Here is a 26,664-nt window from a genome sequence, read left to right as displayed (position 1 = left end):
GTTCCGGTTTCGAAAGTGTAAAGTGTTCATTCACCTAGGGACATTCAACTCTGCTGAAATATGTAGGGTAAATAAGCAAAGCAATGCATAAATGTTTCAGCATAGAAACTATTTTTTTTATATAGAAATTGAACACAATACACAGTTGTCATCAGTCATAAGATTTATGCTATAACAATAACAATCCGGTTGTAACTATATAGATTTTGCAAACAAAAAATATGTTTATGTTGTGGTCCACAGACAAGATACTGCTCAAGAAATAAATGCTGCCAGTTACGGTCACCATCATCTTATTTATGAATAGACTTGTTGCTTATAGAATGTGGTTTACTTTCAGACAATTTTTTTTATTTCATTTAAAAAACTCAGACTTTTTAAAACTCTTATTAACATGATTAAAGTTGTTTGGTTTAATATCGAGAGATTATTTAGCCATTCCTGTGAAGAAACTATCCAAATACTTAAATATATTTATTTGGTTTTCTTACGTATCATAAAATTGTGGTTGATTAAATCATTTAGTATTGATCAATTATATGAGGTACATGTTAGAGGATGGTTATAAATGGGGGTACCTTCATGACGTATAACGGTAAAAATTCTTGCCAAATGACATTAACAGTAATTTTTGGTGCATGGCAGTAAATTGTACACTATCTTTTAGACACTAAAAAAATCGACTGAGTTCAACAAATCACGTTAAATTTTTCAAAAAAAATGATGGTAGTGATAAATATTTGAGACCTCAGACGAATAATGATAAGGATATTTTGACGAATCACGGTAAATTTTTTACCAATTTGACACTAATGGTAGCTGAAAATGACCGCTTGACGCCTGACGGTCAAGGGCATAACTACCCTAATGTAAGTCCTATCAGATAAAGTATATTGTAAGCCTACTTTTGTATACATAATCCTTGAAAAAGGACATTTTGTGGGGTACCGTGATTTCCTGAGAAATACAAGAACAACGTAATATCCCCAAAACAAACTGATATATCTGGATAACAAGATATTTTATGGTGTTATACTGCTTAAATTAGTGTTACAGCATATAAGGTTTAAGGCGTTCATGATTAATAAAAGTACACGCAATCTTCTGAAAATCAATTTGTATATCTTGTTTGCAAATTCCTTGTTGAAAAAAATATGGCTGACGTTTATATGTTTTGTATACAAGATCGTATTCCTGCAGTGAAATTGCACTTTGATCGAGTAAAAGCGAGTAATATCTTTAATTAATATTCTTTAAAATTGTTAAAAGTAGCATAACACCATGAAAAATCTTGTTATCAGGATATATCAGTTTGTTTTGGGGATATCATAAAGCTTCTTGTATTTTTCGGGAAATCGTAGTACCGCATTTTGTGTTCAAAGGAGTAGGTCCAGTAAGACCCCTTTTTGACCCCACAATATAGCAGTTTTACAAAATTGTCAAAATGTAAACTTTTAGTCATTACTTAAGGAATGACTGTAATATTTTTTTCTGTCTTTAAAGAAATAACATAAAAAATGAGGTGCACACTGTAAATAACCCGCGTAGCCGGTTATTTACAGTGTGCACCATATTTTTTATGTTATTTCGAATAGGCAGTAATTATATTACAGTCATTTCATATAGTTTAATTTTTAATTCCCTTTTTGAACCAAAGTAAATCATGAAAAAACGTTGATGACTTCATGGTCACAAAAGTGAAAACAAAATTATGTCTATGAGCTGATAAACAAAACGATGTCAGCCAATCAGAAGACATGTTACATCCAAGGTTAAATTATAGGAAAGTAGAATGCTTCTGCTACATAAATATGGGCTGTTTTTGACAATACAATGCTCATACAATGTACATGTATATCGGGTTATAGAAGCATTGATATATTCAGTAATGCTAAATTACTGAAATCTTCACAATTTTAGCATTTGAGTTAAATTTTAGACGGTTAAAGTGTTAGCATTTGTGTTCATTTTTAATATTGGAATGTAATTTGTATTTGATGATAATACATACATGACATAACATATATAAAGGTTTGGGATGAACACAGATGTGTCAACTTTCATTTTTGACAAAAATGAATGAGAGAGCATCTTGGTCAATGATTTCAATTTTTGTTAAAATGTTTTGATGATATTGATTTTCACTCATTCAATAGCATGAATATATATGTAGGACTCTAAAGTGCGATGGTTCTCTAAAGTGCGATGGTAACGCTAAAGTGCGATGGTCTACGCTAAAGTACGATGGTGTCTCACGCTAAAGTATGATGGTTGTTTGTTTGCTAAAGTGCGATAGTATAGCACGCTAAAGTGCTATGGAACAAAAGATAAAGATTCAAGGGAACTAATGTTGAAAACAAGTCTTTTTGCAAAATCAAGTCTGCTATGATATAACATGTAATGCGATAGGCTTTTACTTTACCGTTAGTCTTGTGTGACTGTTTCGAAATTAAGAAGACAAATTTATCTATTTCATTTTCCGATATGTTCATTTTTGGTTTGTATAAACGACTGTTAACGTCATAATCCAACTACGTTTTGTACGTCTATACTTTGGCAGACCATCGCACTTTAGAGTATGGAGGCATCAGACTTTAGCGTAGACCATCGCACTTTAGCGTGACCATCGCACTTTAGAGTCCTACATATATAACCCACATTTGAAGTTGATTTAATATTGTTTCATTTTTCTTTATAGGTACATATAGTGTTAGTGAAAGTTAGGAACTAAAATCACCACATTATGAATTACACAAGATTTCTCAACAGACTCAGTCTGGCTAGAAAGCCATCACCTATTCGTATATTGAGTAAGTACATGAATGGTATTTTGTGGGACAAATAAATACTGCTGATGAAACATAATTGATGTTTTAAGGTTTGTGTATAATAAATTATTATGTCTAGGAAAATGATGGTTGTGTCTCTGGTAACAAGGGAAAAAGGTGCAGTTAGTAGATAAGATTTTTTTATTATTTTTTATTATCGGTATATCTTTAAAATGTTTAGGGTTATCGTTGTTGATCAAGGCTTATTTGAAATGAGTTAAAAAAAAAGTACTAGTAATAAAGTAAACATCCTTATTGTGAAATGTTAACCGGATAACAAAAACTATAAACATATTTTTTCCACAACTTTTCTCAGACTGTTTACAATGTCTAACAGTCTTTACACAAAATGTATTTGATTTTTACTGAATTATTGACTGATATAAAAGTCTGGAAAACATGTCCTATAATTTATATGTTGAAATTATAATTTGATAAAGCTTTCAATAACTGTAAGTACTCTCAGATCTATACTTTGTGGCATTTGTTATTTTGTTTGCTGTTTGGTGCTAAGTTTCAATCCCATGAGTAAAGCCCTTTTCAAATGATTTTTACAGTTTATTTTATTGTTGTGCTAATATTTTGAATTTTCCTTGAAGTTTTTTGGGTAATTTATTTTATTTGACTTTTTACACCCATTATGTTCAAGATAAGGTGGAGGACTTCCTTTAATATTTCATCCCTGCAAAATTTTCTAAAAAATGATGGTTGAAATGAAAAATAAGATGAAATGTGATTGAAAACTAATTTTTATTTTTAAGTCTAATTCATAAACATGATAAAGGTTATAAAAAAAATCTTAAAATACCAAATTCTATATGCTGTGGTAGGTTATGAATAATAGATATATTTTCATGCATTTAACTCTTTGTTTATACTCATTTAAAGCACATCACACTCAGGGGCGGATCCAGCCATTTTAAAAAGGGGGGGTTCCTAACCCAGGACAAAGGGGGGTTCCAATTACATGTCCCCATTCAAATACATTGATCGTCCAAAAAAAAGGGGGGGTTCCAACCCCCAGGACCCCCCCCTCTGGATCCGCACATCACACTAATATTACTTGTAAATCAACATTGAAAATACATTTCAGCTGCCATTTTAAATGAGAGTTCAGCTGAGATGATTTCAATGGCAGGAGGAATGCCCAATACACAGACTTTCCCAATAATGGAGGCTTCTTTCAAACTGAGGTATGACTATATATATATAAGAACAATATATGAGTTTGCTGTTAACTACAAATGTCAGATGAAAAGTGACAAACTGTCTGTGGCTCCGTCCGTTCCTCCGTCCATTCGTCTGTGCGTCCGTTCAGGTTAAAGTTTTTGGTCAAGGTAGTTTTTGATGAAGCTGAAGTCCAATCAACATGAAACTTAGTACACTTGTTGCTTATGATATGATCTTTCTAATTCAAAGCCAAATTAGACTTTTGACCCCAATTTCACGGTCCACTGAACATAGAAAATGAAAGTGGGAGTTTCAGGTTAAAGTTTTTGGTCAATGTAGTTTTTGATGAAATTGAAGTCCAATCAACTTGAAACTTAGTACATATGTTCTCTATAGTATAATCTTTCTAATTTTAATGCCAAATTAGATTATTACCCAATTTCACAGTCCATGGAACATGGAAAAGGATAGTGCGAGTGGGGCATCCATGTACTTTGGACACATTCTTGTTTTTAAAATATTAATTTTGATCACAAGGTGAAAAACCTTTACATCATTTATTAGCGGGTGATTAAAAAAAACATACCGTTTTTATTCAATTATTAAAATTTGTTGAGTTTAAAAAGTATTAGTGTTCAACATACTTTATACAATGTTGTACAACTTGTTAATGTAGAGATTGCAAATAAACAAGAAATAAGCTATCAATTTGCATTTTAGGGATGGTACTGTGTTAGAGCTTGACCAGAAAATTATGAATAAAGGATTACAGTATGCTCCTACACCAGGGTTTGTATTTAGAAGAGAAAATTATGTAGTGAAATAACAAGCAATTTTGAAAAACCATGCTAAAGAAATGCATCTGTTTGGCAGTGCAGGATGTATGAATATGTATGAATGTGAAGCCATATCAGTCAGGATGGGGATGTTGCGATGTTTGGTGTTTGTTGCCCATTCATGAATATTCATGACATGTAACCATTTGTATGTACTTAAAATTTGTGTGGCCATCTTTCTGAAAATGACTCTTGCTATAGAAAGTTCTATGCTAAGCTTATTCATGCATAATTTAATGAGCATTTGTATTTGTCATTCTGATTATTATAATTTGTTGTATATGATATGTAAGACAAAGTTTTAAAGGTTATAGTGAGTAGCAAACCTACATTGGGTCTTTGTTAACTTTGTAAAGACCATAGATTACAATCACTTTATTTTTGGACGAAATAGCAGTGGAGATTTTTGCATAGTTAACATGTAAAAATTTATGATAAGGTCAGTTTAAGGGAAAAAAAACCAAACACAATGAAAATAATTGTTATGACAACTTCAGAGTGCTTCACCTTTTTTTATTTTTTTATTTTTTTATAGTCTGCCAGATTTGGTCACATGGATAGAAGGCTTACAGTCTAGGGTGCATAACCCGCCAACTTATAATGACAAGAGCCATCCAGGTAAAATGGAATGCTTGGTAACTTGTGGGAGTCAGGATGGCTTATGTAAGGTAATGAATCATCATTGATTTACTGTTAGTTCAGAAATTATAGCAATGTTTTTTTATTAATGCGAAAAATGCGATAGTATCAGGTTTGCAATAATGAGAACTAACATTTATAATTTTGGTAGTGATTTTTCCCTCATAAATTTTTTGTAATCACACTAATTATAGAATAACAAATCAAAGATATCAAATAAAGAATAAAGAATTATATTCAACAAGTAACTGAACAACAGATTATAAGGAATATATTACAGTCATATTAATCTTTTTCAGATCAGACTTATTAAACATATGGAGTTGTCTTTCTTTAACTGTTTTATGTATGATCATTGATACATCTATGGTATGATGTTCTGTGCATTTATGCCAATATATATGGATCATTTAAAAAAAATAATCTTCTATTCACAGGCATTTGAAGCTTTAGTTTCTGAAGGAGATAATGTTTTATTGGAACATCCCACATACTCTGGTACTTTGGCTATAGTAAGTAGTATAAATTAATTAATTTGTTTTATTTAAGATTTTTGAAACTGAAAGTCATGATAGTTCCTTAGTATATATGTTGAAGAATTGAATAAAGATAAAAAAAAAGAAAAAAAAAGAAGAAAGTTTAATCAGTTTAAAATGTTTTGGATGTTCAAATGTTTCAAACAGTCAAGAATAGATGTAGGAAGATGTGGTGTGAGTGCCAATGAGACAACTCTCCATCCAAATAACAATTTATAACAGTAAACCGTTATAGGTCAATGTACGGCCTTCATCATGGAGCCTTGGCTCACATCGAATAATAAGCTTAATACTAATTAATGAATGGCTATTATCTATTTTGAATTTATTGAACCATAAAACTAATTTTTGACCTTTCATATTGAATAATCCGCGAAGCCGATTATGTAAAATGTGAAGAGTCAAAAATTAGTTTTATGGTTCAGAAACATAAAATCAAAATAAATTATTGCCATTCATTATAAATAAATTTGTATCAAAACTAAGGCTCAAAGAACTTTTTATATTATTTATATTAACAATAACAATGTACACACATGTTGGCGTATGAATACACAACGTCAAAGTGGGCGTGTCGCCATCAAAATTGACAACATTGAAAATAAAACTAATAATTTTAACCAATCAGAAGACAGTAAAAACACAAAATTTATATATTAATGGTTGTTTCACACATCTTTTTTCTGAGATATTGTATTTTTATTTCCTTTACAAATGTATTAAAAAAAAAGGGAAAAAATTGCCTAATTTTAAATCCACAAGAGATCAAATAAAACAGAAATTAACAACTATAGGTCACTGTACAGCCTTCCACAATGAGCAAAGCCCATACTGCAAAGTCAGCTATAAAAGGCCCGAAATGACAATGAAAAACAATTCAAAGAGAAAACTAAAAGCCTAATTTATGTACAAAAAAAATATTTTCTTTGCTTAATTTATGTACAAAAAAAATATTTTCTTTGCTTGAAAAATTATAATATATATGAAATTTCTCATTAGGAATTTAAAAAAAATAACCTGTGATTTGAATATCAATATCAAAGCATGTAGTAGTCAATAAATCTATAATTTCATATTTAAAATGTCTAAGGCTTAAATTAAAATATTGTTTGTTTGCAGTTTACCGACCGACCCTTGAAAATCCTCCCGACTGTGAAAATTTTATTGCTTTAAATTTGAAGAAATTTTTTTTAATACTTCTATTGACGCGATCTGGAATTTTGGGTCCTTTCCGGAAATGATTTAAAGTCTGGGCCAATTACGCATTTCAAGTTTGGTTTTTCTTAGCTTCCCGTCAAGCGTTCATGTGACCATTTAATGATAAAGCACATGGAAATAATTGTTTACAGGTATCCATGAAGTCACGGAGGAGTTCTTTACGCTGTCGTCTCGTGTCAATTTTAAGACAAATAACAAACAAAAAAGTTTATTAGTAAACTGTTTATACAGATTCAGGCACATGTAATGATGTGTGATGATATCATTGACGATGATGCAGCGGATATTCATAACTGACACGATAACCATTCTGTCTCAAACAAATCGGGTACAGAATCTGTGGAGCCTGACTTTATGGAACCAATTTCAGTGGTTAAGTAATTCGACAGCAGCTTGAAGTATGGCATATTTTCTACAAATCGTTGTGAAGACGACAAAGATGAAACCACTCCTCCGTGACTTAAATCTTCATGGATATCTGTAAACACGCCTGTACGGAGGAAGGGCTCATTTGAAATGTTAATGGATATATAGATCATGCCAAATCAATAAGAAGCAACCCTAACTACACAAAGATGTAGAGAAAATGAATGGTTAGCTTGAAAAATAAATATACTCTCTCTATATTAAATCTTTCTTCGATTGCAATGAGTATGCTCCTTTATGATAAGGGGGGCTGCCCCACTCATTGCAATTATTCTCTTTCTTACAATATTAAATATACTCAAACTGTGTGGCCTGTGTGAATTCAATTAAAACATGACCTGAGGAGCTATTCTGCCATTTTTTTATGCATTAAGAACATTTCAGTACAGACCATTTACTTTTAATGGGGTGCTATGAATTTCACCCCAAACTTTAGATTTCTTTGGTTTTCATTAAAGCCTGGCAAAAATATAACCTTATCACATATATAATTAAATATTGTTAGAAATATGAAAACAGTCGAATGTCTTAATACTTTTTTTTCAAGTTGCCTTTTTTTCAATTGAGGAAGATTCAATGGTTATTTTTTTTTATTAAAAATACTCTTTAATACATTGTCTTATAAATCTTTAATATCTACATTTTTTCTGATGAAAATACTCTACTCATGAAAACATTCTAGTCAAGAAGCATACATGTCTGAATATATTTCTTTAAAACAGTTCTAGTCATAATGACATTCCTTGTTTATAAGTGTTCCAGTATTTAATAATTATACCATATTTTATGTCATAAATTGGATAATGACACTATGTTAAAGTTTCAGTTTTGGTTAAACAGTTTTTTATCTGAAAATGCCTGTTCATTTGATGTTGGTTTTCAGCATGTCCAGTGTTTGTTGTTTTAAAATTGTTTAGTGTAACTGCTTGTTTAAACTGTATTTTGGCTGATAAAATAAAATATTTTTCCTACCTACCGACCCTTCAGTCTGAAGGTACAGTCGGAAAACTGCAAACAAACATATTTTTAAGGTTGGCCTAACATCTTTAAAAACCAGATTTCGGATTTCCTCTTGATATTTGATTTTATATTTACTAGGTTGGACCTATGGCAGCTAACCTTATACCAGTAAACTCAGATAGTCAGGGATTAGATCCTAGTCATTTAAGAAAGACATTGTCAAGATGGAGTCCATCTGATTTTTCAAGATCAGGCAGTGGTGCTCCTAAAATTTTATATTGTATACCTAATGGGGGAAACCCCACTGGAACTAGTCTAAACTTAGAAAGAAAGAAAGAGATATACAAGATTGCCCAGGAATATGATTTATTGATATTAGAGGATGATCCATATTTTTATATACAGTTCACAAAGGTACATTTGATAACACAATTACTTTAGAGCTTATAGTTATGTTAACATCAGGTAAAAAAATACTCCAAATTTAACTTATTTGAAAAATTTGGAGCTGAATGCATCTTTCTATGATAAACCATTAACAAGGAGGAAAAAGCTATGTTCAGTGATAAGTAAAGGATTAAATTTTAGCATACAAGCAGACAATTTTAGCATACAAGCAGACAATTTTATACACATGACATGCTGATTTGTCTTTAATATATTATAGACAAGTAGAAGTGATGATTTTCATCATGTGGTTTTGAAAATATATTATACCATGTGATGTGTTTTTAAATATATTCTGATCTTGTACTTAATGAGGAAGTTTAAAAATGTGAAATAAGGAAGAAAAATAATGCTGAAAGAAAGAGCATCTAATATTTCTTAAATTATTTTTACTTCAAAGCTTTACATGAGAAAAATTCTCTTAATCTTTAGGCCAGGATTTTTTAATTTGTTGGTTTACGGATCCGCTGACCCGATTTTGCCGATTTCCAGAATAAAAATAAAATTGACTTTTCATGCTTTTTTATTCCCGCCGACCCTAAGAAATGCATTATCCCTGAAAAATAATTAAAATAATTTTTTTTTATGAAATGAAATGCATTAATCACTAACAAAATTGATAACACTTGCTGTTGTGAAAAAATAAAACTTCCAGTTTACGTTTTTAAATATAGACAAATCAATTATCATAATAACTGACCTTGAAATGTCGTTTGCACAAATAATTTTGCGGAACGAAACTTGTGTTTAAAACCAATTACACAATAAGTTCGTTTCCCTTATTTGTCATCAGTCCGTAAGATGCATCATCTCATAAGAATAGACTTGTCCAAATGGGGACAGGTTGAAGGCATCAAGTTGAAGTATTGAATATTAACAAATCATTTGGAATTTTCTTGTTTCATAGATGATAAAAAAAATATCGTCCATTTGGATAAAAAACGGGAATGTGAGACAACAGATTGACCCGATAATCTCGTTTTTCCAATGAACGAGTCTATTAGGTTTTTGACACGTGTGTTGAAACTTATTTTCGTACGACGTTTTTACATTTTTTTTCTTTATCAGTTTTCGTGCTTGAAGATCATTATTCACCAAGTTTTCTGGAATTGATTAAGAGCTACGCGAATCTATTTTTCTTGTTTCTGAAATGACGATTTAATTTCATCTTTGTCCGTGCACCCTCCTTTTTTTTTACTGTAAATTATTAGACAATGTCATGCGATGTTTATAACAGCTGAGCAATAATATTTCATTGAACTAAAATTTAAGAAATGATGATAAAATGGCATAACAAACATATTGTTAGAAAGGTGAAATATATATTGATTTTGCATATTTTTCTGTCTTCAAAGATGATTTTTTTTCTTTTTTTTTCCCCGACCGACCGATCCGACTTTTTCATGGGGAAAATCCGTAAACCAACAAATTAAAAAACCGTGGCGTTAATGCCGTAAAATATTTCCAATAGTTGCTATTTTAATTTCACAAAGTAAAATTGATAAATAGAAGTATAAAATCTTTAAAGATATGTTCAACTTACAAAAACACAAGAAGTATTGATAGTTTTCACTGAACTGCAAAAATCCTCTTTAAATATCAAGTTTTATTGCCTAATGTTTTCCATTGCAATACGTTTTTCATACATAGTGTCTGATAAATCAGGCTCTGATTGAATCTCTTTTTTTGAATACTGAATTAGCAGTTAAACTAGTAAACATTAGTTGAAAGACCATACAATTTTGCTATTTTATTTTCATTTGTAGCCTTATATACCTAGTCTGTTATCCATGGATGTAGATGGCAGAGTTTTACGTTTTGATTCAATGTCAAAATTGTTGTCTTCAGGGTAAGATAATCTAATATTTAAATGAATGCCAGAAAAATCCTCAGTTTTTTCTCTTGAAAAAAGCTCAACAAGCCAATGAAAGCTAAGTATCTAAACAGTTTTAAGATTGACTCATTGACACACAGCACTGATGTGATTCTCTGAACTCTTTAAGACCAGATGAGCCTTTAGGTTTCCCAATGTCTAGAGCAAAGAATACTAAAAATCTTTCCCCAAAAAATAACCTTTGATAACTGAGGTATCTTGCTTTGCTAACACACATAAACATCACTTCAAGATTTTAGTTTTTGTCGAGCCTGCAACTTTTGTTGCAGAAAGCTCGACATAGGGATAGTGATCCGGCGGCGGCGGCAGCTACGGCGGCGGCGGCGGCTACGGCGGCGGTGTTAGCTCACTTCTTAAAAGCTTTTTATTTCAGAAGGTGGATGACCTGGATGCTTCATACTTTGTATATAGATGCTTCATGTTACGAAGTTTCCGTCAGTCACATGTCCAATGTCCTTGACCTCATTTTCATAGTTCAGTGACCACTTGAAAAAAAAGTTAAAATTTTTTGTAATGTTGAATTCTCTCTTATTATAAGTAATAGGATAACTATATTTGGTATGTGCGTACCTTGCAAGGTCCTCATGTCTGTCAGACAGTTTTCACTTGACCTCGACCTCATTTCATGGATCAGTGATCAAGGTTAAGTTTTGGTGGTCAAGTCCATATCTCAGATACTATAAGCAATAGGGCTAGTATATTTGATGTATGGAAGGACTGTAAGGTGTACATGTCCAACTGGCAGGTGTCATCTGACCTTGACCTCATTTTCATGGTTCAGTGGTTATAGTTAAATTTTTATACGACCGCAAAATTTGAAAAATTTTTCGTCGTATATTGCTATCACGTTGGCGTCGGCGTCGTCGTCGTCGTCGTCGTCGTCGTCGTCCGGCGTCCGAATACTTTTAGTTTTCGCACTCTAACTTTAGTAAAAGTGAATGGAAATCTATGAAATTTTAACACAAGGTTTATGACCACAAAAGGAAGGTTGGTATTGATTTTGGGAGTTTTGGTCCCAACATTTTAGGAATTAGGGGCCAAAAAGGGCCCAAATAAGCATTTTCTTGGTTTTCGCACTATAACTTTAGTTTAAGTTAATAGAAATCTATGAAATTTTGACACAAGGTTTATGACCACAAAAGAAAGGTTGGGATTGATTTTGGGAGTTTTGGTTCCAACAGTTTAGGAATTAGGGGCCAAAAAAGGGCCCAAATAAGCATTATTCTAGGTTTTCGCACAATAACTTTAGTTTAAGTAAATAGAAATCAATGAAATTTAAACACAATGTTTATGACCACAAAAGGAAGGTTGGTATTGATTTTGGGAGTTTTGGTCCTAACAGTTTAGGAATAAGGGGCCCAAAGGGTCCAAAATTGAACTTTGTGTGATTTCATCAAAAATTGAATAATTGGGGTTCTTTGATATGCCGAATCTAACTATGTATGTAGATTCTTAACTTTTGGTCCCCTTTTCAAATTGGTCTACATTAAGGTCCAAAGGGTCCAAAATTAAACTTAGTTTGATTTTAACAAAAATTGAATCCTTGGGGTTCTTTGATATGCTGAATTTAAAAATGTACTTAGATTTTTAATTATTGGCCTAGTTTTCAAGTTGGTCCAAATGGGGGTCTAAAATTAAACTTTGTTTGATTTCATCAAAAATTGAATAAATGGGTTCTTTGATATGCAAAATCTAACTGTGTATGTAGATTCTTAATTTTTGGTCCAGTTTTCAAATTGGTCTACATTAAGGTCCAAAGGGTCCAAAATTAAACTAAGTTTGATTTTAACAAAAATTAAATTCTTGGGCTTATTTGATATGCTTTATCTAAATATGTACTTTGATTTTTGATTATGGGCCCAGTTTTCAAGTTGGTCCAAATCAGGATTCCATATGAAATATTGTGCAATAGCAAGAAATTTCAATTGCACAGTATTGCACAATAGCAAGAAATATCTAATTGCACAATATTGTGCAGTAGCAATTAATTTTCAATTGGAGTTATCTTTCTTTGTATAGAATAGTAGTTGATAATATATGTTGGAAATTTGCCAGACATGACTATGATGTCATTTTCTATTTTTATTTGCCAATAACTTTATGTAAATGACTTCATTGGAAATTTGCCAATATAAAATGTTGCTGATGAAGCTTTTTTTCCTTATCTTATCTAAAATGTTTTTAGATAATGTATGTTGGACATTTGCCAGACATGACTATGATGTCATTTTCTATTTTTATTTGCCAATAACTTTATGTAAATAACTTCATTGGAAATTTGCCAATATAAAATGTTGCTGATGAAGGTTTTTTTATTGTTTTATACAATAAACAATGTATATTCACTTTTACTACCAACCAATCTTTACCATTCAGTGATAACAAGCACTTTATTTTACATTTTAATATTTTATGATGTATTTAAAAGAGTAGTTATTGTTGCAAACTCCATTAGATATTTGAATTGATATCAGTTTTGGAAAAAGGGAAACGGGGATGTGAAAAAAAAAGGGGGGGGGGTTAAATTTTTCTCATTTCAGATTTCATAAATAAAAAGAAAATTTCTTCAAACATTTTTTTGAGAGGATTAATATTCAACAGCATATTGAATTGCTCAAAGGCAAAAAAAAACTTTTAAGTTCATTAGACCACATTCGTTCTGTGTCAGAAACCTATGCTGTGTCATGATCAACTATTTAATTTTAGATTTAAAAAGTTTGAAGAAGAAATCTTTAATTGATTTGTAAAATCTTGACATTTGTTTTGTGTAAAAAAAAACCATGTAATGTCAAAAATTTGATCACAATCCAAATTCAGAGCTGTATCACGCTTGAATGTTTTGTCCATACTTGCCCCAACTGTTCAGGGTTCGACCTCTGCGGTCGTATAAAGCTGCGCCCTGCGGAGCACCTGGTTGTGTTTTGGTCTGTTTTTCTCATACTATATGCAATAGGTATACTATATTTGTTGTATAGAATGATGGTAAGGTGTACATGTCTAGCGGGCAGATTTCATGTGACCTTGACCTCATTTTCATGGTTCAGCGGTCAAAGTTAAGTTTTTGAGTTTTGGTCTTTTTATCTAATACTGTATGCCATAGGTCAACTATATTTGGTGTATGGAAATATTTTATGATCTTTATGTCAGTCGCGCAGGTTTTATTTGACCGTGACCTCATTTTCACAGTTCATTGCACAGTGTTAAGTTTTTGTGTTTTGGTCTATTTTTCTTAAACTATAAGTAATGGGTCAACTATATATGTTGTATAGAAGCATTGTTAGCTGTACATGTCTGCCTGGCATGGTTCATCTGACCTTGACCTCATTTTCAAGGTTCATTGGTCTTTGTTTAGTTATCTTGGTTAATGTTAAGTTTATGAGACAGTTGTAATAAAACTAAGCTTTATACTTAGGACTATCAACATAATATCAATGATTAGTATAGAAGGCGAGACATTTCAGCGTGTGCACTCTTGTTATAAAAATATTTAGATTTAATGAGGTAACTATTGTATGGTTACACACTGCTAGGGACATATGCAAGTCTGGTGCATATCATAAACAGTGCCAATATTTGAAATATGATATACTCTGTAATATTTGTGTAAAATGTTCATGATTTAAAATTCTGTATTAAAGATGAATAACTTTTATTTGAGTTATATTTTTTCAATGCTATGATGCAAGTGCAATATAGAAAACAACTTGAATAACATAAACTAACAATTAAATTTGAACCATTTGCATTTTATAACCAGGAAACAGTAATTTCTTATTTATGGTTTGAAGAAAACAATTACTTGAAATACACTTAAAATAATGTCTGTATTTATAGGTCTTATAAAAATGAGCTATTCATGGATCAGTACCTAGTCTAGCTTTATATAAAATGATACTCTTGACATTTATAAATATATATGTGTAATTTTTTTTCTACAAAATAGGGTTAAATGTGGTAAAGAAATTGTATCATGGTAGTACTTTTTCAAATGTTAATTTGTTACTTCATTATTACAATGGTTTTTGTTGTTTTATTTGAATTTTTAGTTTTGATGTTTGACATAGAAACTTTATGGTCTCACCAGCTGGCCTGTGACGCAACTCAAAGAAGTGTGAGACATATGACTGTTAAACAGAAGTGCAGTATAATAGCTAGGCTTTTACTTTTAACTTCTTGTATATAATAAAAGTAAAGTCTTTTTAATTCATTGGTTCAATACATATTTTAAAATTTACCTTCAAAAGGAAGTCTCAAAGCTGAAAGTTAGGAAAGCCATAAAACATAGATAAGCTTTATACCCAAATAAATCCTAAAAGTAGGTCAAGTTTGCAACCCTTTTTCTGTTTTTTTTCTTTTTATTTTAAGTTTGAAATGATATAATTTAAATGTATCATCTGATAATTTACTAGAATATTGTAACAAATCATTATTAGAGCTGAAATATGGACTTTTGCATAGCTATAAATACATCAGTTTTATTTATCAATTGTTTGCTATAAAAGAGCATTAAGGGATTCACTCTCTCCAGGAACATTAAAGGCAAAAAATTTGGGAAAACCAATGATGTATACTGGGTAAATATATAGGGATTTACTGTACAGAAAACCAATGACAAAACAACTCCCAGTCAAGGCTAACTTTTAATGATTTCACCTCCTCTTGATAGTTTAAGTAAACAATGATATCAATAAATTCATCATGGATACCAGGATTGAAATTTTATATTTGCGCCAGAAACGTATTTTCAAATATTTTGTCTTCAAAAGACTCATCACTGATCAGTAATGCCCAAATCAAAAAATGTTAAAAAGGCCAAATAAAGTACAAAGTTGAAGAGCATTGAGAACCAAAAATTCCTTAAAGTTTTGCCAAATACATCTAGGTAGAGGTAGAAAAGCACTATTTTGGATCATGGAAGGTCTACTTTCACACACATACATTCTGAACTGAAGTGGTTGAATTGGTGGTCTAACAACTTTAGGCATTGACTTTAAACTTATAAATTGTAAATGATTATTTTTAAAGGGACACAGTCTCCCCTTCAGAGTACGTAAGTTAGTATACTGTTGGCCAATGCTTTCATTGTACTATGTTTTCCCTTATTATACTGTATTCATTATGTTCATCATTTCATTTTTCTAGGTGAACAGATAGTCATAAGGGACTGCTTTGAAATTTCAATGTTTGCTATCTAATTCTACGCCCAACAAAGACATATATGCATCATTTTCCAAAAATGTTGAATTTTGATGCACCTATGACAAAATTTTCATTTTAAACATGTTAAATGAAAAATACAGTTGTAAGTGTTTAAACAAAAGTTTGTAGGATTTTTGTGTCTTTAAATCAATAAGAAACACAATTTAGATCTATATCGGTCAGATTTTTGTGTAATTCATGTCCATACAGTGTTAGGGTAACATATTTCAAACTATTTGTCCTTTTCTCTGATTGCCTTGAAATCTGAAAAATGAACTGTAAAGTTATAATAATGAAAAATCACAGTTTCTTTATTATTCTATGTAACATTTTTTCTTCAAACTAAAATCAATCAGTGTACTTGAAATGCTGTCTATCCTGTTATCGATACATGTACTAGAACAGCTTAAATTACTTTTCCCTATGAATATGGAACTATTCAAAGCAGCCATAAAATTGTAGCTTTATCTTCACAATTTGCTCACGTAAAATGAAATACTTCTATTGGTAGCAGGATAGACCTTAGTTTAGTGATATTTCATAAATGCACTTTCCTGTTACCAAAAAAATAAATGAAGACAAAACCAAAACAATAGGTGAGGGAAAAGCTTGATGTTAGGTTTATAAGAAAGAGAAAAAATTCTGTACAGTATGAATTGCTATCTAAGACTGGTGGTTGTAATTTTTAAAACATTTGAAAATCAAATATTTTTCAATATATTTTGGTACACGACATGGACAATTGACATACTATCGAAGTAAAGTTAAACAATATGCAGAAAGAAAATATATAGAAGCTTTTTTCTTCAAAAACCTAACTGGCCATGAAAAACAAGCATGAATTTTGTTGAGACCTAGATTGCATTAGTTATATGTTGTTCAAAAAGTATTATTTGTTTTGATTGGCTTATAAAAAGGATAGTCTAAACTAGTAAATTTTAAAGATTCAACATTTTTTTTAAATGACCCATTTATATGTCAACAGTTATCTTTTGAAAAGTTTTTAGTTTGAGCATTCCTGATGAAAGTCCATAGAGAGGAGCACTTTTGATTTACCTAGGAAGTTCTTATGTCTTTTTGATGCTTCTTTACTGTTCAAAAATTGTTGAAAAAAATAGCTACTTGCATTGGCAACTTCAAATATACCCCAACAGTTACGGTATACCATCTTTAAAAAATATTTGAGTTTGATCATTTGTAAGGGTACATCTATTTATTCTCTGAAGGTGAGTTGTCCACCTAGGCCTACAGGTTTTTCCCCCTACCAATTAAATTAATTGACAAAAGATTAGGAAAAGGAATATTAATTCAAAACATAATATATATATGATGCTAATGTTACAAAATAATTTTGCTCTGATTATTTCAGGATGAGAATTGGAGTATTAACTGGTCCAAAACCAATTGTGGATAGAGTTAATTTACATATGCAGTGTTCAGTGATGCATGCTAGTGGTTTGTCAAAGGTACATACATTGTACATCAAAGTTTGATTAAAATACAAATTCTATATCCACACTGGGTTAACACTGATCTGACAAGCACTATTTTACAATCAGATTTGACTGAGACTACTACAATGTGTGTTAGTCAATCTGATTAAGATACAGGAGACTGTTTTCACAAAAAAAGTTACGACTAAGATTGATCTTAAGTATACTGAATTGGTCATCACTTACGATCAATCTTAAGTCTTAAGTATTTTTGTGAAACTGACTACAGATCCTGTGTCAAAGCTTTACTTATAAGAAACTGAAAACTCTCTATCCCGCTTCCTGTTTTAAAGGAAAAATTGTGATCTTTTGTATTTTGTCGAACTTAAACTTGTCGTCAAAAATTAGATGGCTGAAATTTCATTGCTAACTATACCTGAACAGAAGGCAGACATAGAGCCATTCATTTTTAAGAGGGGCAGGAGGGGTCCACCACATGCAATTTATATTAAAATTGAGGCGGGGGGAAGTTCAAACCATATGCCCTGATACCATCCTTTTCCTTATACAAAAAACATCAATTGATTTTAGAACAGTACATTCAATGGGTATTGATGGATATTAACTGTGTCAAATGAAAGATATTTTTGGCATCTGTTTGTAACTTAAACAGTGTATTTATCGTGACAAAATATAGGTCATCCCTTTTCTTTAAAAAAGTTTGTAGTTAAAAGCTTGAAAATTTGTCTGAGGCGTAATAAGCATCCATTATCCATATCATAATTCATAAAAAGAATGATTATTTTGAAAGTAAAAATATACAAACTTACAATAGAAAAGTCATGAACTCTTGCTCTCATTGTCAAACTTCAAAATCTTCCTATTTTGTTTGCTTTTAGATTTATCTATAATGACAACAAAATGATTGCACTTTATTTTAAAGATTTTCCCCAAATCCTTCATTATAAGATAAGTTCTGTTTCATGTTCATTTTTTAACCACGGAAGCCCAATTTAAATATATTTTCTGGAAATTAATTTGTTCAAAATCTATAATTACACAACCATTAACCGGTAATTACTTTTGAAATTTTAAATCATGTCTGCAGCCATTATTCAGCAATCATTAATTGTACAGCAATACTATTTAGTATGCAGTATGCAGACTGATCATTGCCATACAATACAAGTCAAATGTCCCCTTTTCAAATGCATTTTTACAGTTTTGTTTAATTGTTTATAAATTGTTTTCCTTTATGACACAAATTCCCACCAAGGGAAAAAAGTTACCTACAATCTTAGTAATTGGTGTAAGGACACTATCATGCATCTTGTGAACTATTGTGGGGACAATTTATTATAATCTAACTCTAAATAAATAAACAACAGCTTTGCAGTTAGATGTTTACTAGATACTAACCAAAGATTAAATTTCAAAAACGTAAACCTCAGAGTGAATATTTGTGGACACGGCCGCCGCTGCCAACGGAATGTAGGATCTCTATGCCTTGCTTTTTCAACAAAAGTCGAAGACTTGACAAAAAGAAGATGTGGTATGATTGCCAATGAGACAACTCTCCACAAGAGACTAAAAGACACAGAAATTAACAACTATAGGTCACTGTAAGGCCTTCAACAATAAGCAAAGCCTATATGCCATAGTCAACTGTCTGGAGACGTATGTCTGACTCATAACTGACCAATTCTTGCTCAAACCCCTAAATGTGTGTTTTTAGCAGAGATGCAGCAAATACAAAAATCTAATTTTCAATTCTTTGTATTCACCTAGACGGTAAAGTAAGCCAACTTCACCTTGAGTAAGAAAGACACTATGACCAGAAAGGCCATTTATATGTAACGGTAACCTTTTTATCTTTGTTAACAGTTTCAGTTTGTTACCAAGTTGTTAATAGGCAATCTATCCCTATAGCTATTTCACACCTTTATCATTTCAATCACACTTTATGATTATGGACAGGCTGACCGTAATGATTTACAAAATATCAATGGATTTGAAAGGTTATGAGTACACAAAATGTCACCCTCACTAACCTTTCAGATTTGAAAAAAGACATTAATGGATTGAAAGGTTATGAGTACACAGAATGTCAGCCTCACTAACCTTTTCCGACTGAAAAAAATCATCAATGGATTCGAAAGGTTCAAAGTACACAAAATGTCAGCCTCACCAACCTTTCAGACTTAAAAACATCAATGGCTTTGAAACGTAATAAAGGACACAAAATGTCAGCTGCTACTTGAATAATATTTTTTACTAACTTTTTTTTATTGTCATCATTGTCTACCATCTTGACTGAAGTTTGAAATGCCAAACTCATGTATGAGGCTCCCACAGGGTACCCCACTCAGGTCGCAAGGTCGCTTTTAAGTTCGTCGAGAGGTTGTTTTTAAGGGAAATGTACAGGTCGCAGGTCGTTTTTCCTAACACAGAGGACAGAAGTTGGTCGGAGGTTGTTTTTTCCAAATTTTACAAGTCGAAGGTCGTTTTTAGAAGGCTCTCAGGTCAGAAGTCGCCCCTAAAAAGCCCTGAGGTCGCAGGTCGTTTTTGACCCTGCAGGAGCCTCATGTATATGACACATATATACCAAAAAAAATTTGTTTATTCAGAAAAGATTTTCTTAAAATAATATTGTTTTAATTTTAGGCTCTGTTTTTCACAAGATATGAATCATGATCACAATTTTGTTTTTCTTTAAAAATAATCTGTATTTTTCAAAAATTATATTATGACATTCTGCCATTTGAAAAATTTGATACACAATAGATTTTTCATATTCAACTTTCGTCTCCAGATTATATAATTTTTTCGACAGGTTGCCTACTTTATGGTAGGTAATTCTGGTACTCTGTCAAGCAAAGAGCAACTAAAAAAAGGAAAATGAAACTTTCAAACATTGTTTTTTCTTCATATTTTTCATATCTTATTTATTAGATATTTTTTTCAATAAAAATTTAAAGTTATTATACTGAAACTTTGTATTGAATCATTAGGCAACTAATGAATTAGTGCACTTTCTGCTTTTCCACATTTCCTATCATATCTTTATCACAATGCTTTGTCATTTGGTCTCTTGGGGAGAGTTGTCTCATTTGCAATCATACCACATCTTCTTATTTTTTTATTATCTTATTACCTCACAGTAGAACTGATTCAGATTGTTGAATGACGTAATTTACACCAATTTGCCTTGCTGTAGTTGGGTCAATAGGAGTAACTCATTCATAGAAAACAACAAGAGACTCACTGGTGTATTAATCTTTGTTGCTTCATATAGAATTGTTAATATGTAATATACAATTTACATTTTATTTTAGGTGTTTCTCATCAAACTGTTTGAACATTGGGGCCATGATGGTTTTCTTGAACATGCTGAAAAAACAGCCACATTTTATGAAACCAAGAGAGATCTTTGTTTAAAATCAGCAGAAAAACATTTGAAAGGTTTGAAATTTTCTTCATTATTTGTAAAATTTATTCCATATTACATTAGAACTGCAACAAGAAACATCCGTTCATACAGAATAGAGTACAACCAACATAAATAACATTTAAGAGAATAAAGAAATAAGGTGATGTGGTATTCTATTCTACCATATAGTGACCACCTTCAACAAATTGAAGATTATGTCACAGGAGGAAACCTACAACAAGACATAGATTACTGGGATTAATTTATTATTTTTAGGTATTGCAACCTTTTCGTGTTCAATTTTATAAAGCATTACCAATCTGGAGTCTTTTCTTCTGTCAGAGAGACTGCGCCATTCAAGATGTTGTAACATGTTACCAACGCTTGAGGTGTTTCTGTATTTGTTGGTAACAAAACATGCAGCCCTCTTTTGAACTTTTTCAATGCTATCTATATCTTGTTGTAAGTATTGATCCCAAACAGAGCAAGCATACTCTAGTGATGGTCTTTACTAGGGACTTATATGCTTTCCTTTTAATGGATGTTGATCTTATGTTCAGGTTCCTCCTTAGGAAGCCTAGTGTGCTATTAGCTTTCTTGCATATGTTGTTTATATGCACATCCCACTTAAGGCTGACCCCCAGATACTTTGCTGTTATTCCAATGAATGATTGCGTAATGTGTTGTTAAATGTGATTGTTTGTTTATTTCTGGTGACTGGAATTACATTACTCTTATCATGGTGGAATTTCCAAGTTGTATTCTGCGATGCCAGTTTGTGAAGATCTTTTTGTAATGTGGATGCATCGGAATTTGATTTTATTGCCAAATAAACTATTGTGTCGTCTGTAAATAAATGTACTGTTGATGTTAGACCAGTTGGAATGTCGTTAATATAATTCCGGAAGAGACTTCAGGAATATGGCCATTGTTATATTATAGTTCGTTTCTGTGTGAGTTACATTTTAACGTGGTGTTTCCGTTGTGTCGTTTGTTTTCTCTTATTTTTGAGTGTGAATTCACATTACTATTAGATGTGTCACGGTACTTATCTATCCCAAATTCATGCATTTGGTTTTGATGTTATATTTGTTATTCTCATAGAATTTTGTCTAATGCTTAGTCCGTTTCTGTGTGTGTAACAGTTTAATGTTGTGTCGTTGTTCTCCTCTTAATATATTTAATGGGTTTCCCTCAGTTTTAGTTTGTTACCCCGATTTTGTTTTTTGTCCATGGATTTATGAGTTTTGACCGGTGGTATACTACTGTTGCCTTTATTTCCCAAAGGACCTCTATTCCAAGTTTTTTCTTTATGAGACGAAACATTGAGATCATATCTTGGAACCAGTACGTAAACAAAACAAAATATCTATGAAATCATATATATCACCCCACATGAGGCATGGTTGATGAAGCAGCTGAATTTACCAAGTGCAACCTGAAGAAGTTTTACCCAATTTTTTTATTTACTTATTGTACAAGTACTGTCCTTAATAAAGATTTTTCATATAAAGATACTCCCATGGATGGCCATCTTGCAAAGACATCATTGCAAACAATATTCCAACTCATTATAAATCAAGTATTTTCTACAACCATGTTAAACCTTTCCACTTGTCTCATTGGCGGGGTTAAACATGTTAGTGGATTCCAAACTCTCCCCCTTACCTTGGACAGTGGTGTAACAGTATAACATAAGAACGAACTATAAAAGTCAGTTGAAAAAGGCTTAACTTATATCAACTTTCAGTTCTAGGATAGTATTTTCAATGAAACATCATTGTAAAAGTAGCACAGTTTTAGCCATAAAGGGAGTTCCTATTGGAAATTGCAATGTCTATATTTCAGAATTGCAACCTTCAGTATTTTTTTAATCAAGTAAAGTAAATACTGTGAATTCATTATTTTCCTGTGTATTAATTTTCATGCATTGCATACCTGCCAACTTTTTAAAATGCCCATGGAGGTTTTGCTTGCAAGATGGCTGTCATAGTCCTAAAAAACTTCAAGGGGGCCTGCAAATACATTTTAATGTTGTTTTTTGGCTTCTTCATACTTTTATAAGCCTAAATTCATTGGAAAATTGGAATTGTTTTGTTTATATTGCGGACAAAATTGCTCTTTCAAAATTTCAATTTGGGAGCCTCCATGGGGGAAATCCCCAGCAAATAGTGACAGTTGGCAGGTATGGCATTGAGAAAAAAGTGGTACCCTCATGGATTATCAATTTTGTGGTTCTACCTATCTCTGCATACAAAGCATAGAGAAAATTTGTAATTTGTTGAACATTTGAATTCATTGTTCACCTCCGCCCACAAAACACATGAAAATTGGTGTCCAACAAATAATAATAATAATTAATCTACAGTAGATTGAAAATTATCTTTTAGGAAGGAGAATAAAAGATAGATTTAGATCGTAGAATGTACATAAAATTATCTTTTAGGAAGGAGAATAAAAGATAGATTTAGATCGTAGAATGTACATAAAATTATCTTTTAGGAAGGAGAATAAAAGATAGATTTAGATCGTAGAATGTACATACTCAACACTATAAGGCTTGATAATCTAGTTTTAGTTGGGATGATATATAGTTTTATTTCAAATGTTTATAAAAAAAAATGTGTTTTTATCTCATTTAGATAATTTGGCTAATACAAATGACAAACTTTAAAGAACTATTTGAAAGAGTCTGTCACAAATATTGTAGGTAGGATTGGTACAAATAATTGTACTTCTATAATGTCAAAAACAAATTATTTTTTTTTGTTAAACTTCCTGACCTTTAAAATATGGTAGACAGGTGGTATTTCCTGTCTCATGGTGTGAACTAAAATTTTATTTTTTTTCATTTTGAAATTAAAAAATATGTTTTCTATGATAAAGTGAAGGTCAAAAATGATTTTAATGTAGTTTTGCATCAGGGAACCTTTAAGTTAAAGAGTAAAGAATGCTGCATTTTGAAATTTGATACACACTGATGTTAACAAACAACCTGTTAGAAATAACATGTTTTAATTTTAAAGTGTCCATGCAGAGATTTGATAAGAATACAGTGAAACTTTTTCTAAGAGACCACTTGAGGGTGACCAACAAAGAAAACCTTTTCTAAGAGACCACTTGAGGGTGAGCAAAAAAGAAAAGTTCTCAGTAGATGATTGCCCTTTCAATGAAGGTTCAATCTATATGAAATTCACATGTGTAGCAGAGGGACCTAAAATAAGTAGTCTTGTAACAGATTTTTGCTTAATACAGGTGGTCTTTTTTGCAGATTTGACTGTTTGAATATGAAAAAAAATGAATAATAAAAGTGTATGTTTCAGGTCTTGCAGAATGGTCAGTGCCAACTGGTGGCATGTTTTTGTGGTTGAAGCTGAATGTTAAAGACACTAAGAAAATGATTGAAGTTAAAGCTAGGGCAAATAATGTCCTGTTTGTTCCCGGTAGTGCTTTTATGATTGACCAATCACAGCCATGTTCACATATCCGAGCTTCCTACTCTACGGCAACATCAGAAGAGATGGATCTGGTAATTTAAAAAAACTTTTATTTATTTGGTCAAAACATTGATATCATTAGCCATATGTATCAGGCCTGTAATAAATTGAACCACATAAACACAGTAATAGACTATTTTCATATTACCGACTTTTGACTCCGGTTTTATTATTTTTCGACAGGTTACCTACGACATCCTGGTACTCAGATAATTAAGAGCAATGTAAAGAAGTAACATCAAACATTTAATTGGTACAATTCTTGGGGAAAATACACTGCTACATATTTTCTTTACACAACAAACTCGTCGGAAAATAGTAAAATTTTTCCTCAAATTACACCGATTAAATGTTTGATGTTACTTATTTACGTTGCTCTTAATTGACAGAGCACCAGGATGTCGTAGTTAACTTGTTGAAAAATAATATAAACTAGAGTCAAAAGTCGGTAATATGAAAATAATCTATGGAAGAACAATTTAAGCATCGATCCAATTATGGTGAATTTTTTTTGACAGAAAAACTTTAACATAACATCATTATTAGGAAAGAGTAATTATAATTGTTACATGCAGTGAAATATGTTTTGGTAAATATCATGCATTCTTTTGCCCATCACTAAATTTTGTCAGAGCAAATTCTTTTATTATTACATAAAAATGAAACCACACTTTACCAGAATTACTTCACTTACTTTTCTTTAGTGTGATTGTTGATGTCTTATTTATCTTTTAAACCATTTTTGACTTTTGTGATTTTCCATAGCAATACATTGATATTCCTTTTCAACATTTTATGAGTTATGTTCTTGCACACTATGATCTGGAATAATGTGGAATGGAACATAATTTTAAAAATAGATTGAGCAAAAGTGCATCTTTTCTTTGTTTATACTTGGATATATATATATATATTGCAATACATTTAGATATATGAAGTATGTTAATTCAGAATCACCTCTGCCTTACAGGGGAATGGAACCATCTTGGAACTAATATTTTAAATAGTGTATAACTAAGCACCTATGGTTTCATATTTTGTTAAAATTGACTGTTTGGTGTTTTCTCCAAGGAAACATATGGACTTTATTTTATATCCATTATGACATTATCAACAACAATATTTTAAATTTATCAAATCAAATGAATTTTATATTTGCTATCCTTTATGTGATACTTAGACAATGAGGTTGGACAAGTGGTCAACCTTTATTAATGTGTCATAAATAAAATTTATTTTGTGTGGTCCAAGTAAAAATAAGTTGTTAGCATATCATACATCAAATTGGTTGAACCCATAACCTGTTAGTTGGTGAACCCTTTGCAAGACCCCTTCCTGTCATGTAAAATTTTGATAAATTGGGGAGTGGTTATTTTTTATCCCACACTATTTATATCTCTTATGACTTTTATTCCTTATGGAGACATGTATTGTTTTACTCTTTGTCAAAATACCATGAGAAGTTTAAATTGACTGCAATGTTCATTTTCTAATCATACTTTTAGAAATGCATTTGAAATCACACAACAAAAAATTCTGCAGAACATAGTTTGTATAAGTCAAAATGATGAAAAACTTTACGTTACATTTACATTTACATTACATTTACATTACATTTACATTACATTTGCATTTACATTTACGTTACATTAACATTACATTAACATTACATTAACATTACATTGACATTACATTGACATTACATTAACATAACATTTACATTAACATTACATTAACATTACATTAACATTACATTAACATTACATTAACATTACATTAACATTACATTAACATTACATTTACATTACATTAAGATTACATTTACATTCCTATTACATTATGTCACTTTGATATTTTATATAGGCATTTAAAAGACTGGCAGACCTAATAAGAGAAGAAGTGAAAGAATCTGATTGATGTTTCAAATATGCTAGAAGTACATACATATGCTGTTTTATCTAGGTGTTTATAAAATTAAGCATTAATTTATGGTTTAAAATTAAGAGTGAGCAGTGATTTATATTGCATTTTACCAAAGAGGGCATATTTTTAATATTTGTTTAGAAAGAAGATTAATTTGTCATTTATTTGTTGTACAATGAATCTCTTTAACATATACAATGTGTTGAAAAATAAATATTAATCATGTAA

General features: G+C 31.2%; 2 protein-coding genes across 5 annotated transcripts in view; one reads left to right on the top strand and one right to left on the bottom strand.

Moving 5' to 3' along the window:
* The window catches only part of LOC143068035 (transcription initiation factor IIE subunit beta-like), a 210,152-nt gene that overhangs the window by 114,232 nt on the left and 69,256 nt on the right, over positions 1–26,664 (bottom strand). The window lies entirely within an intron of this gene.
* On the top strand, positions 5–26,664 carry LOC143067977 (kynurenine/alpha-aminoadipate aminotransferase, mitochondrial-like). 4 transcript variants are annotated; one of them, XM_076241680.1, is made up of 13 exons: positions 5–67; positions 2,699–2,810; positions 3,922–4,021; positions 4,719–4,787; positions 5,370–5,502; positions 5,911–5,985; positions 8,752–9,027; positions 10,827–10,909; positions 14,898–14,927; positions 17,523–17,619; positions 20,922–21,048; positions 24,340–24,545; positions 26,377–26,664. In XM_076241680.1, the coding sequence occupies exons 2-13, from the start codon at positions 2,744–2,746 to the stop codon at positions 26,428–26,430; spliced, it is 1,317 nt and encodes a 438-aa protein (XP_076097795.1). In that variant the 5' UTR covers positions 5–67; positions 2,699–2,743; the 3' UTR covers positions 26,431–26,664. The 4 variants fall into 4 exon arrangements, with proteins under 4 accessions (XP_076097795.1, XP_076097821.1, XP_076097813.1 ...); XM_076241698.1 differs by having other exon boundaries at positions 28–62; XM_076241688.1 differs by lacking the exon at positions 5–67 and adding an exon at positions 246–271.

This window comes from Mytilus galloprovincialis, chromosome 1 (genome assembly GCF_965363235.1).
Source record: "Mytilus galloprovincialis chromosome 1, xbMytGall1.hap1.1, whole genome shotgun sequence".
Lineage (NCBI taxonomy): Eukaryota > Metazoa > Mollusca > Bivalvia > Mytilida > Mytilidae > Mytilus > Mytilus galloprovincialis.
This window is presented reverse-complemented; position numbering and strand designations above follow the sequence as displayed.